General features: G+C 39.1%; 1 protein-coding gene across 1 annotated transcript in view; it reads left to right on the top strand.

The window, feature by feature from the left end:
* SETD3 (SET domain containing 3, actin N3(tau)-histidine methyltransferase) overlaps positions 1 to 14,246 on the top strand; it is a 65,044-nt gene that overhangs the window by 30,419 nt on the left and 20,379 nt on the right. Inside the window, exons 4-6 of the mRNA XM_072865040.1 lie at positions 177 to 325; positions 1,404 to 1,476; positions 1,998 to 2,254. Coding sequence (XP_072721141.1) covers positions 177 to 325; positions 1,404 to 1,476; positions 1,998 to 2,254 — 479 coding nt within the window. The remainder of the gene's footprint in view (positions 1 to 176; positions 326 to 1,403; positions 1,477 to 1,997; positions 2,255 to 14,246) is intronic.

The raw sequence follows: 14,246 nt of genomic DNA, 5'->3' as shown, positions 1-14,246 counted from the left end.
GACATTTGTATACTATTGAGTAACACTTAACAAAGACCAGTTCTGACTCAGGTACTTCAAAGTAGAACTGCTGTGGGATAGCAGATATCTTTTTACATGTGCTTTTATATTGAGCTTCTTTATCTTTCTAGATCCTCTTATTTCTGCTGTTTTTTTTTAATAAATTGTGTATATAGGTTTGTCTGTTGTCTTTGATGGAAAAAGAGATGACTATTTCCCTGAACTGATAAAGTGGGCAACTGAAAATGGAGCATCCACAGAGGGTTTTGAAATAGCTAACTTTGAAGAGGAGGGGTTTGGTTTGAAAGCAACAAGAGAGATAAAGGTGAGCATGTGAACATTTGACTTAGATTAGAAAATCATGTTTGGAATGTAGCTGCAGAGCTCTGAAACACTCAACCACCTTCCCTTTCCCCTTTTGACTGCTTATGAAACTCCTGCTCTGAAATGCGCTCAACTCTGTGTACTTGAGAAATAAAATTATTGATAAAATTGAGTATTATTTTTGATGACTACTGGGTAGTACTGTGAATTTTTAATCAGTCTTTTTTTTTCTTTATGTTGCCTATACTCTTTACCTAATTACCGGAGTACTCTACCCCATTGATGTATCCCTCTCTTCCATGTTTTCTAACTACTTAGTCTCTTCTTTTCTTTTATGTCCCTTCTTTTAAAGCACTGCTCTTTTTGCCTCAGAAAGAGGTATTTGCAATACTTATTTTCCAGTGAAAATTAAAAAAAACCCAAAATTAGCTGATAATGGTAAAGAATATCTTTTGATCACCAGGTAAGGAATATAGACACACACAGTTAGCTAGCTGTTAAAAGGTAAGCATTTTAGATTGTCTCTTTCCATTCCCATTTTACAGATGGGAAACAGCTTTGAAGAACAATCAGTTGTTGTAGAAAGAATATTAGAAAACGAGCATATTATATTCATTTTAGGGCTTTAGTAGCACATAGTTAATAAGGCTAGCACTACTGGTTGACAAAAATCTTGAACGGTTCTTCTAAAATAAGAATGGGCAATGTGAAAAAACCTCTACTGGAAGAAAATATTTGATCACGTAATTAATAGCAATATAATGTGTCTGGTAGCTTTGAGGTTGTGTGGGCAATCTACATGTTAGCAGTTCCAAACTGAAGCACTTTATGTTGTAAACTAAGTGTCTTTGTTTTAAGCTTTGTGTAATGCAGATTGGAACATTTGGTTACCACAATATGAAACATAGCATGTTTGTTTAATTTGCAGTGGAAGAGAAGGAAGAATTTAGATTCAGAATAATTTTGATTTAAAAAAAAAATGAAAACAACCTGTAATTTAAAGACAATGTATATTTGAGACACTTGGCATATCATATAAATGCTAACTGACCCTCTGTGCATTTTTTTCCTTTCTGTAGGCTGAAGAGTTGTTTCTGTGGGTTCCTAGAAAACTGTTGATGACAGTTGAGTCAGCTAAAAATTCAGTATTAGGTAAGAGCTTAAGGAAATTTTTAAGCAAGAAATTGATATGTATAGGATCATCCAATAGGGGACTTTCTTTTTTTAGCTGATCTCCTTTATTACAGGACTTGCTTATCATTCCTACCATCAGGTTTGGAATACCTAGAAGCTTGAAGTGTCAGTGGAAAGAATTTAATTTTCCTCTTTGTTTCTGGATGAGTGCACTAGATATCTTCCAGAATTGTGTGTGTTATTTTGAACACATATCATGTAGCTTGTATAACACTTGGAGATAAAATGTTCTGAGGTACTGAGAGTATTCTAGTTTCTTCATGTCTTCTGTCATGCAATTGTACATGAGGCGTTTACTGTGTCAAATAACTTGCAGCATAATACAATGTGGGCAGCTAAATATTTTAGAAACCTGAAAAGCTTTTTTTTTTAGTTTAAAATTCTTACATGTTATCTCATCATGCTCATTTAAAGTAAATCTAGGATGATATTTTCCATGGACAATTAATTTAGTGCCTCACCTTTCTGGGTTAATTCAGGATCCCTGTATTCTCAAGATCGAATTCTTCAAGCCATGGGCAATATAACATTGGCATTCCATCTTCTTTGTGAGCGAGCCAACCCCAGCTCTTTCTGGCTGCCCTACATCCAGACACTCCCCAATGAATATGACACTCCTCTCTATTTTGAAGAAGATGAAGTGCAGTATCTTCAGTCAACTCAGGCCATACATGATGTTTTTAGCCAATATAAAAATACAGCTCGACAGTATGCCTATTTCTACAAAGTTATTCAGGTAAGCATCTTAAATGTAGTGTATAGTATATGTTGTTCTCATGATTATTTTTGAGGAAGGTGTGAAAACAGTGATGCTAAATAATAGAGCAAGTGTATTGCTCTTAAAACAGCAATTTCCTGCTGTTTTTTGAAGTGCTGTTAAAATTTCTCAGTTCAGTAGGCTTATGAATATATATTAATGTATTTAGTTGGTTGAGAGGAGTGATTACTGCCCTTTGTTTGGCATTGGGTGAGTCTTCATCTGGAATACTCTACAGTTTTGGGCCCACCAGTACAAGAGACATATTGACAAACTGGAATGAGATCAAAGGAGGGCTATTAAGATGTCATTTGCTTCAGCCCTTTATCCATACAAGGAGAGACTGAGGGAGCTGGATTTGTTTATTCTGGGGACAAGGAGATAAGGGATGATCCAATTATTGCTTTCAACTTGCTACTGGTAGCCAGACTCCCAAAGTTTGCCTGTGGGAAGTTGGGCTAGGTGACCTGCAGAGATCTACAATCTATGGCTCTGAAAAATGTATAGTTTGCAGTAAACAAAGTAAAAATATAATTGTTAATTGACAGAATAAAACCATTGCATATGTTGTATTTCCAATGACTGTGGATTAACTGTTGTTTTCTATTTAATGTAATTATTTTGATTGCTTTCAAATACAAAGATAAACCCATCTGGTAACAATTTGAGTATGGGGAGGCTTGAGATGGGTGAACTTTTCATCATGTTCTGAAGTAATGATTTAAATTGAGTTTCTAAGATAGAACTGTTACTCTGACTGATCTCTAGGCATAATTGATGTTGTGAGTGAATGGTGATGTGTTGTTGTCAAGGTAGTGCTCAATGTCCAAACATCCAAAGCTTTTTGTGGCACAATCTGCATAAAAAGCATATGACTTTATGTACTGAATTTCCACAATTGTGTGATCTAGAGACTCTTTTTTTGGCCATAGGAAAGGTCAGAAGACATAAAGCAATTCTGTTCTTTCTCCTTTAACGTTATCAGAGTTCCAAAGTTTTTCTATTAACTGTTTTAAGTCAACAAAAGTTAATTATTTTGTGTAGCTGTTTGGTGTTTGAAGAACTTAATATATTTCAAACACAGTGTGAATTTACCAAGTATAAGGAGCAGAGCGATACATTTTGAGAACTAAAGTAATTGAAAATAGTGGGTGAAAACCAAATAAGATGCGCTTCTTTTGAGGCAAGGAGAAGGGTAGAAACAATGGCTTTAATATCAGGAAGGAACAAAATTCTTCCTTCCAGGTGTCACGATTCAGGAAACAATGGTTTAGCCAACTCTCTTTTCTTGCCATGTGCTATTTATTCTAGGCTGCCAGCCCACACTTGACCTTCCAGCTTTTCATTTTTTTTCTCGAAGTATACTGCCTGAGCAAACAGAGCTCCTAAATTTTATTTCTTTATAATATCTTTTTACCCCTAAATAGTTCTACTGTTTTTAAAGAGTCCTTAGCAGAATATTGTGTAACATTATCCAATTCTTCCAACTGCTATTCATGCTCTTGCAGTACTTAATCAGATAGCTAAACTATCACTATGACTAGTGCCATCATTTTCATTGACTAATCCTGCACTAGTAGTATTATGTGAGAGGTTATGTGGTCACAACATTAATTAAAAAAACCCTGGAATACAGTTTTCTGGAATGAAACTCTGGATTTTTACTGCCACGTGTCCAGTATTTCAGAACCGCTTCTCAGTGATTGATGCATACACGTAGACTGATATCAAAGTGATGCAAGCACAACTGAAGAATGTATGTAAAATGCAGTGGTGTAACATCACTTAAAGCATGAGATATCTATTATGCAAAAAGCAGCTTAAATGTTTGACAAAACATTTTTTGTTTATGAAAGTTTCATGTGGCACATAATCTGCTTAAGGATGGCAAATACACGCTATTTCTCTTGTTGTCTCTTAAAGCTAATCAAAGATCATTTGTATAGCATTTAAGCTAATGTGGTCAAAGTAATGTCTCACTAAAAAATAATTTATATTCCACATCAAAGTCCATGCTGTTGACTGTTAAGAGTAAGAAAAGCTACAGTTCGAGCAACGAAAATAATGTATGTGAGATGACTTTAGGGGCAGACTGTCTTTAGAACCCCAGTGATAGTGATGTGCTGTACGTGGTAACAAGCCTTTAATACCCTGCACTGCTATATTTTCTGTTTTACGTTTGCAATTCTATGGAAGCTGATATGGCAGCTCATGGAGGAAGACCTCAATCTGATATTGTTGAGACTGATTCAGTTCAGTTTGATCTGCTGCAATGGGAAACCTTTGTGGAAATAGTGTTTAAATAAATGGCTATCTTCTCTTTGAGTTTTATATTAGTATACCCAAGAAAGTGTTTAGTACTGTACTGTTGCCTTTTGTATGAACTGTTAAAATGTAGGTTCTGGTCACCTGTGGTCAGAAACCTAGACCAGATTTTTTTTTTTTTAATTCTCCTGACAAATGCTTTTATTGCATGTTTTATGCTCTTGTATAATATAGCTGTTGTTTCATGTTGAATGTGAGCATGAAGTTAGAACAGGTAGGAATCATTTGCTTTATTTACTTGTTCTTTGGAGAATGAGTGGTAATAAATATTAGATAAATTTTAGGTGTGTTCTGGTTGTTTGGTGCCATGCTTCAGCACTCCCACGTAACCACAATTTCAGCTGAATGTTTCTTTACTCGTATTCACTAAATGTCACATTAGGAAGATATATAATGTCAGCTGGCTCCAGGAGTGCCAAGTGAATGTACTGGGTACCTATTACTAATGCTTTTGATGAAAACTCATGGAAAAGTTTTAAAACTTTTTGATTTGTTTCTGCTCTCAAAAATAAGAGCTTGTAATTTATGAAATGGTGGAGAAAAAAAGTTCATAGAGGAAAAAAAAAAAAACTCTTTCTTCCCTAAAACAAAGTACCATTTTTCCTTATTCAGAAAAGCTGAAATGAATTTTAGTATCATCTTGCATGCACTCATAACATTTTATGAACAAAGTTGACCCACAAAATACTAGTGCTGAGGGTAATTCATGAGCATATGGAAAAGGGAAGAGGTGGGGAGAGAAAAATTTGTTATATAAATGAAAAAAAGCAAAGCAAACCCACTTTCTTCTTAAAGGCAGTGTACTCTGCAAGAAAGTGAATGTTAGATTTTTGTATACCATCATTTCATTCAGTACTACTACTGCTTTAGCACAAGTGTTTTAATGAAAGCTGTCCTGTGTGACCAGGATTTTGATATTGCTTCAGGTATGCAGACTAATATTTTTTAAAATTTACAAATATACTTTTTGTAATACAAAAATCTTATTTACTTTCTTGATAAAGTAGAAAGTAAATACTGCAGAAAGTAAAACTAGTAGCATCTTGAAATACAAGGTGTTTTGTTGATATTTGAAGACACTGAAAAAGGGAATATTTTGTGCAGGCAAAATATTTTAATTCCTTTGCAGCATTTTTAGTCTGCAAAATGTTTCTAATGGCCAGGGGAATAAAAGGGTTAACAAATAATTTCTTCAGATGCTTCATTTTCTTTCCAAATAGGATTGCTAGGCTGTTATTAAAATAATTTGGCTTCTGATAGGTGTGCAGGTTTAAACATTTTTTGACAAGTGCTGGTCTCTTTTATTTCCCTAGCTTCTCCATAAGGGTGGCTTTCTCAGAACGCTGCAGTTCTAACTCTTTCTCCAAGTGCTCAGTCTGGATACACATGAAGAATGGGCAGATTTATGAATATCACAGCTGTTGCAAGCTGAACCGTAGTCTGGTCTGATAAGCAGAAACAGGTGGGATGTTGAGTAGACAAAAATAAACCCTTGGGCATGTTAGCCAGGCTCTATAAACCACACTGACACCTTCCTAAACATATGTAATTTGATAACTAAAAAATAGTTAAAAGTTCTTACAGATGTACTTTGAAGGCATATTTGGCCTCTGCATTGCTATCAAAATACAGCCAATGGTCAAAAGAGTACTTTCATCGCAGCAGACTTGTAGTTTGCAAGATGTTTGTATAGTTTGTTCCAAAGAGAAATTTTGTAAACTGCAGGGTTTTCTCTTCCCCTGGAAGGTATGTGTGTGACTTCCATTAACATTTATGAGCATTGCATGCCTACTGAAGGGTGAACAGAACCCAAATATTTATGGCTTAGTGTTAAAATTTTTTTTGTATGCTGAAATGTGGTATAATAGGCACAAGAGGGAGCCATATAGTTTACAGACATTCACAGTGAGATTATATTCCTAAAGAAAATACAACTAAGTTTGAACCTTTTTTAAAAGAATATGCAGTGGTCTTCGTGTTCGACTTTCAGTTGCATCTGCATGCCTGTTTGTAGTCTACTACAGAGAAGTTTTTGTAAATCAAAACAAGACATCAAGACAAGGAGTGCTCTTAGAGAAGGTGGAAGTACCCAAACTCTATTTACATTTTGGGCACTATGGGTCTGAAGCAATGTTGTATCTTTTCCCCAGGTGTAGTAAAGGCTGTTATTACCTGCCTTACTAAAAGACAATTTTATGATAATTTTAGTTAACTTTTAAAATCTTTGAAGTGGTAAGTCTGAAACCAGCAGAGCCCATCAGCCAGCCATAGCTTTTGCCATGGTAGGCCAGCTGTATGCATTCAGTGGCACTCTATGTGTAAGTAGTATCTGCACGTAGCTGCCTCTCATGTGCTGGAAAAAGGATCAGTTTTGCAGGACTGTCCAGGATGGCTGTTTGGCATTGATTTAGACAGTATTTTCAGCCTGTAGTCTCTGGACCACCAGGGGACTGCAGATTTTTCTGAAGGGCACCAGCAAGCTAGCTGTCTGTAAAAAAAACTGTATGGGTGCATTGTAGTGGGCATCCATATTTACAAAATATATTTACAAAATATTAGATGCCCCATTGTAGTGGGCATCTAATATTTACAAACAAGGAAGGGTTTGTTGGGGATGTGAAGGTCGAAGACAGCCTTGGCTGCAGTGACCATGAGATGGTGGAGTTCAGGATCTTGAATGGAGGGAGCAGAGCAAAAAGCAAGGTCACAGTGCTGGACTTCAGGAGAGCAGTATTGGCCTCTTCACGGATCTGCTTGGAAGAGTTCCCTGGGATAAGGCTTGGGAGGGAAGAGGGACCCAAGAAAGAAAACATGGTTAATATTGAAGGATCACCTCCTCCAAGTTCAAGAGCAGTCCGTCCCAGTGAACAGGAAGTCAGGGAAAAATACCAGAAGACCTGCATGGATGAGGAGCTCCTGGCAAAACTCGGACACAAAAAGGAAGCATACAGAGCGTGGAAGCAGGGACAGGTAACCTGGGAGGAATACAGAGGCATTGTCCAGTCATCCCGGCATGACGTTAGGAAAGCTAAAGCCCATCCAGGAACTGAACCTGGCAAGGGATGTCAAAGGCAACCAAAAGGACTTCTCCATCTACATAGGTGACAAAAGGAAGACTAAGGAAAATGTGGGCATGCTGCTGAATGGGGCAGGGGACCTGGTGACACAGAACATGGAAAAAGCTGAGGCAGCGAATGCCTTCTTTGCCTCAGTCTTTACTAGCAAGACCAGCCTTGAGGAATCCCAGGTCCCAGACACCAGGAGGAAAGGCTGTAGCAAGGAAGATGTACCCTTGGTGGAAGAGGATCAGGTCAGGGAATGCTTAAGCAAACTGGATGTACAGAAGTCCATGAGCCCTGATGGGATGCACCCACAAGTGCTGAGGGAGCTGGCTGATGTTATTGTGAGGTGACTTGCATGCCTGAGGGACAGGATGCCATCCAGAGGGACCTGGACAAGCTCGAGAAGTGGGCCCATGTGAACCTCATGAGGTTCAACAAGGCCAAGTGCAAGGTCCTGCACATGGGTCAGGGCAATCCCCAGTATCAATACAGGCTTGAAGGGATGATCAATACAGGGGATGAAGGGATTGAGAGCAGCCCTGAGGAGAAGGACTTGGGGTGCTGGTGGATGAAAAGCTGACATGAGCTGGCAATGTGCACTTGCAGCCCAGAAGGCCAACCATATCCTGGGCTACATCTAAAGAAGTGTGACCAGCAGGTCGAGGGAGGTGATTCTGCCCCACTACTCTGGTGAGACCCTACCTGCAGTACTGCGTCCAGCTCTGGAGCCCTCAGTGCAGGAAAGACATGGAGCTGTTGGAGCGGGTCCAGAGGAGGGGCACAAAGATGGTCAGAGGGCTGGAACACTTCTCCTATGAAGACAGGCTGAGAGAGTTGGGGTTGTTCAGCCTGGAGAAGAGAAGGCTCTGGGAAGACGTTATTGCAGCCTTTCAGTACTTAAAGGAGGCTTATAGGAAAGATGGGGATGAACTTTTTAGCAAGGCCTGTTGAGAGAGGACAAGGGGTAATGGTTTTGAACTGAAAGAGGGTAGATTTAGACTAGGTATAAGGAAGAAGTTTTTTTACAATGAGGGTGGTGAAACACTGGAACAGGTTGCCCAGAGAGGTGGTAGATTCCCCATCCCTGGAAACATTCAAGGTCAGGCTGGATGGGGCTCTGAGCAACCTCATCTAGATGAAGACGCTCATGGCAGGGGGGTTGGAGTAGACAACATAAAGGTCCCTTCCAACCCAAGCTATTCTATGATTCTATAACTCTCCGTGATCTTTGAGCAATCATAATGACTGGGAGAGGTGCCTGAGGACTGGAGGAAAGCGAATGCCACTCCTGTCCTCAGGAAGGGCAGGAAGGAGGACCCAGGGAACTACAAGCCTGTCAGCCTCACTTCAGTCCCTGGGAAGGTGCCATCTAGTGGGACCTTGACAGGCTGGAGAAATGGGCTGACAGTTGATGAAGTTCAACAAGAAGTGCAGAGTCCTGCACCTGGGGTGGAATAATCCCATGAATATGTTAGGGGCCAACTTGAACATGAGCCAGCAGTGTGCCCCTGCAGCAAAAAGGGCTAATGGCATCCTGGGCTGCATTAGGAGTGTTCCCAGGAGGTCAAGGGAGGTGGTCCTTCCCCTCTACTCAGCACTGGTGAGGCCACACCCACAGTACTGTGTCCAGTGCTGGGCTCCCCAGTACAAGACAGATTGGTAAGTAAGAATTTTAGAATTAAACTGAATGGAGAAAGCAAAGTCACCTGTTTAACTAACATTTTAGCAAGTTAATTTTCTTTGACTCAGTTTTATGTTTCTTTGCTAAGTTAATGAGCAAATACTTGCAAATGCTTTCTTTGCCTTCTGTCAAGCTACTGTTACTCAAGAAGGCAGAAGCTGCCCCATGAATCACACCTTTTTTGTTTTGTTTTGTTTAATAGAATCTGTTTGGTAGAAGTCATTAATACTTTTAGATAGTATCTGTAGTCTGGTTTGTAGCCAGTGTTCCACAGGAACACTCTCATACCAATTTTCTGACTAGTGTGTATTGACATCTGGACAGTGCTTGTGAAAGTGTTACTGTAGTCCCATTGTGAATACAAACCTTGCAGTAATCTACCCAGAGATGTTCTGATCTGTTTGTGTGCACTATTGGACAGAGAACTTAATTTCCTGGAGGCTGTAATCCCTTTTGATCAGATACTAAATTTGATTTATTATTCATATAAAATTTGACTAATTGATTTAGCGTGAATGAAATTCTAAAATCCAGTTATTAGCTGTTGGGCACTGGAATATCATTTTATTTAGGACATTTTAACACATTAAGTTCTAGATCTCAAAATAATATTATAGCATCTTTAAAATCTGGTATCACATTTGACTCTTCAATATTGGGTGTATTAGGTGAGATTTCACATCTCTAGCTTAATTTTGACACCAATTTTTGAGGTTGTGATGATACTTTCAATATGACTTATGCTGCTCTTACGTTATTTTTCTGTACTGTTTCTAATCTATCCTATTCCAATAAGCATATGATTTTCCAGGTCAGAGTGAAGTGGAACGTCTGGTGTCTCTCTGTACTTGGCTTTAAGATACCACCATTTGACTTTCATGTGCTAAATAATGTTTGAGTTGAATGCAGACAAGTATACTGCCTTTTAAAACACTCTAAACTATTCAAATGTTTGGAAGTTGTTTATTATTTTTAAGTTGATATAATAGAGAATATTTTAATGTTTCTAAAGAGTTCAACCAATATGCAGTCAAAAGCAAATGTATTTGGAAGCAGAATACAGTTTTGACAACGTACCAGGTAGGTCCTTAGGGTTCTCCGTTTTCCCCTGTACTTTATTTATACTCATTGGCATGCCAATCAAATAGCTTTTTTCAGAAGTGATGTCAATGATGCTGTAAAAAATGGGTGGAAGAAAGATGACACAGTTGTAAACCCTATAAAATCTTTCCCTTTTGTTTACTTGTCTACCATACATGTCACCTTAAGGAGAGATTTAAAATTCCATTGAGTGGGCAGTTACAAAGGTAAAATAGTGTTGCTATTTAATTTGCTTTGTCTGAATTTCAATGCCTGAGTTGTTCTGCTTGGTCAATAATAAATCAATAGGCAGTTAATAATGGAATATATTTATACCTTTCTGTGTTTTTCCTCTCTGTGAGGGTCAAAATGTTGTATTAATCTGTTTTACTGGCAGCAAACTGAAGATTGACTGTATGCTTGTACTGTACCACTTTGTGTATCTACCGTAAGGTGGTTTAGACTTTGCAAACATGCACCAAATTCCTGATTTTTGTGTCACTTCTGGTATATCCCACCCCCGGCTATGATGACAATAACGGCAGATCGTGGGGCTTTGTTGGGCCATTCCTGTGGCTGCCCCTCTCCATCGCAGAAGCAGCTACAGGCTTTGCTGGGTTACGTGTGTCCGTCTCAGACAAATGAAGAGCTCAAGTCCTTGTGTGGGTAGGAGGTCTGCTGCCTTCTTCCCCCGTTCCTTCCTTGCCTTCCACAGGAACACGGCGACAGCTCTGGGCTTTGAGCCAGCCGGACACAGGAGGAGGTGTTTGGCTGTTCGGGCAGCGTTTGCTCCTCAAACAGCTGTTCCCTATCTCCTCCAAGGAAAAGGTGGCAGGCCATATGGAGGCATCCTGTGGTCCAGATTCAGCTGATGGGCGCCAGTTGGACCGTGCTGGCCTAGATTGAAATACAGGCACATCCCACTTGGTGTCTGCTATTTCTTACAGTCAGAATATTTTAAAGTTGGAGGAGAACAGACAGCATAAAACATATCTTTCATTTTAGATATAGATGTTATCTTTCTTTGGACATTCATTGTTAAGATCTCCTAATCAGCAGGTTTTAATTTATTTTATATTCTGAATGGTTTGGATTCTGTTATACTAGCCTAAACGCCCTCTTTCCTTTAGAGAAACAGAGCTGTACTTCGAAGCGTATATGCCAGTGCTAAACAAAATTTGTTTCTGCACAGTTTAAACCACGTTTGGGAGGAATAATACATTCTCTTGTTAGCATTACAAGATTTTAAAGCATTTTTTTGGAAGAGAAGGTTCTCAACCACTCTCCTAGCTGAGAATGCAGATAAGTGTCTGTTTTTACAGCCAATAGAGGAGAGAGGTTTTTTTGTTTGCTTTTCTGTTAGTTGCTTTTATTTTTATTTTTTAACAGAGTTGCACTTTCTGGGGCAGTTGAGTTTATCCCCAGAGATGTTGTCTGTGTCTTTTGTGGAAGTGAGTGCCTCAGCAGACATCAGGAGATCATCACGCACTTACAAGTATACTTTCTCATATAAAGTTTGTACTTATTGTGCAGATTTAATATTTTTCCTGATATAACAGCAGTTACAAATGTTCAATAAATTTAAAATGTGGTAACAAGCTGATGTTTCTTAGAATGGAATACTCAAAGGATGTATTCTTTAAGCACTGCAAAATTATACAGGGGACTTATCTTCGATAAAATTAGTAATTTAACTAAATTACAAAGTGGATTATCCTCTTCAGTCAGACCCAATGCTAATACTCCACACAGTAGGAGGTTGATATGTTGCTAAGTAAACCAAAGTTTATTTTCTTGTACTATGGTTTGAATGTGAGTTGAAGAGGAAGTGATAAGTTTTTAGTTTTGGGGGTGTGTGCACTATAGTCCCAGTACATCTGGTTCCAGGACGTACCATGCCCTGCGTGCCATGCCAGCTGTGCAGTGCGATACCTTGGTGTAGTTGATGATTGTGATCCAAGCCTCCACCTAAGTCACTCCTGGTGTGATTTATCTGTAACCTTGAGTAGTTGACTCACAGATTACAAAACTTTGGCCATACTGCATAATATTAATGCTTGTTAGGAAACTCTCTGGATGTGGAGTGGTTGTGAATAGAAAGTACTGTCCCTGTCCTTTCAAAGCAGTTCACTTCAGGCTTTCCATCACCGCATTTTATTTGTGGCTTGTGATTCACTGAATTAATAGTAGAGTTGTGTGATGAATTTGTGCATGAACATAGCGCACATGTGTTGCACTAAACAAAATGAACAAGGTAAACCTTGTACCTCAGGAGGAGCCTAAAGAGTAAATGATAGGTCCTACTATGCAGGCATAGACCTTTGCAAGCCTGTAGTCTTTACTGTAGCTGTCCTACTGTACCTGTGTGAATGAAGTACTAAGGACCGAACCTACCAATCTAAGGCTCAGCATGAATGCTTAACTCCTGTTTCGTGAGGAGATTCACCACAGGAGATAATGGACCTAGTGTGTCTTTCCGTTACGTGAACAGGGATGGGAGGGACTGGGAAGGCTGTCTCATTGCAAAACATGTCCAGTCTCAGCCCACCTTGCTCTCCCACTTCATCCCTTCAGCCCTTAGTGGGGCTGCATTCAGCTCTACCTGATTTTGTGAAAGAACAGGAAAAGGTATAGAAAACTTGGTTGCTAATTTAAATGTCATATCTGAGTGCCTTCTTTTCTGGGAAAGATTAGTATTTTAGAATTCTGTATGTTAAGAAGTATTCTGTAAATGGAGTGATCAAAAAGTGGATGTTAGAAAGTCCATCACTGTCTTGCCTCTGTTTAATAAAGGAAATGCCACAGGATTGTAGGCAGGGTACTTGTTTGCAGTCAGTTCAAAATTATTTCTGTGTAATCAGTCAGCCAAATGCTACTGTCCACTTTGCATGTGAAGTGGATTGTCAGTCCTTCAGACCCTTGAGTTAGTAGCTGATGTCATGGTTTGAGTTGTCTGTTATGCCACTGCTGTCTCATTAACTAAGAACAATTTTTGCAGGTAGAAGGTACAGAAAAAGGGACTGTGCAGTTAAATTCCATTGCACCAGAAGGAGTCATTCCACTCTGCTTCCGCTGCATGAATCCCCTAATAGTCTGGAACAATGCTTTCTTGTGTATATTGGCAGAAAGTAAATAAAAAATGCTGACATGAAGAATAAGCAAGAATGTTATTTAGATTTAATAAGTTTCAATCCTGTGGTACCTTTTTAATTTTAAGATTTGTTCTATTAGGTTTTGCAAGGTAAGATGATCTTTCTTCCATTAGAAAAGTCATATAACAGCACAGGTTTGTGGACGTAATTCCTAGTGCTTCATGAATTGGGCTGTTTGAAAATTCCAGAGCATGCCTCTGTAGTTATAAGCTGTTATTACAAAGTAAAATAATCTTTGCCTTTGTCTCCTGTCCTGTACAGTGAACTGGCTTTCCCCTCGTTAGGTTAGGCAGCATATGTCCAATGGAAAAAGCGAGTTCTTGTTTCCCTGTAGATCGCTAGGATCCTCCATTCTGAATTCTTTATTTTACTTAGCTTTAGGGCAGTTAAAGCCTCAGCAGCTCCACAGAGAGGAGTTTCTCTTCAAGGCTGCTGCTTCAAAGGATTTCCAGAGCTGGGAAAGGGACAGTAACCAGCAAATGCTGACAGATCTTCCTGCTTCTGGCCCTGAAAGTGTGTGTGTGTGGTGTGTGTTTGTGTTTTTGTACACCTACACATTGGCCTGAAACCATCAAGTAGCATCCAACAAGGCTCATAACAAAATCTCCCCATGTTAATGAGTACACTGGAAAGACGGGAGAATCTGCAAAGAAGGGGAGGAAAAAAATTGT

Source organism: Ciconia boyciana, chromosome 6 (assembly GCF_034638445.1).
Source record: "Ciconia boyciana chromosome 6, ASM3463844v1, whole genome shotgun sequence".
Lineage (NCBI taxonomy): Eukaryota > Metazoa > Chordata > Aves > Ciconiiformes > Ciconiidae > Ciconia > Ciconia boyciana.
The sequence above is the reverse complement of the archived record's forward strand: the minus strand, read 5'-3'. Positions and strand labels throughout refer to the sequence as shown.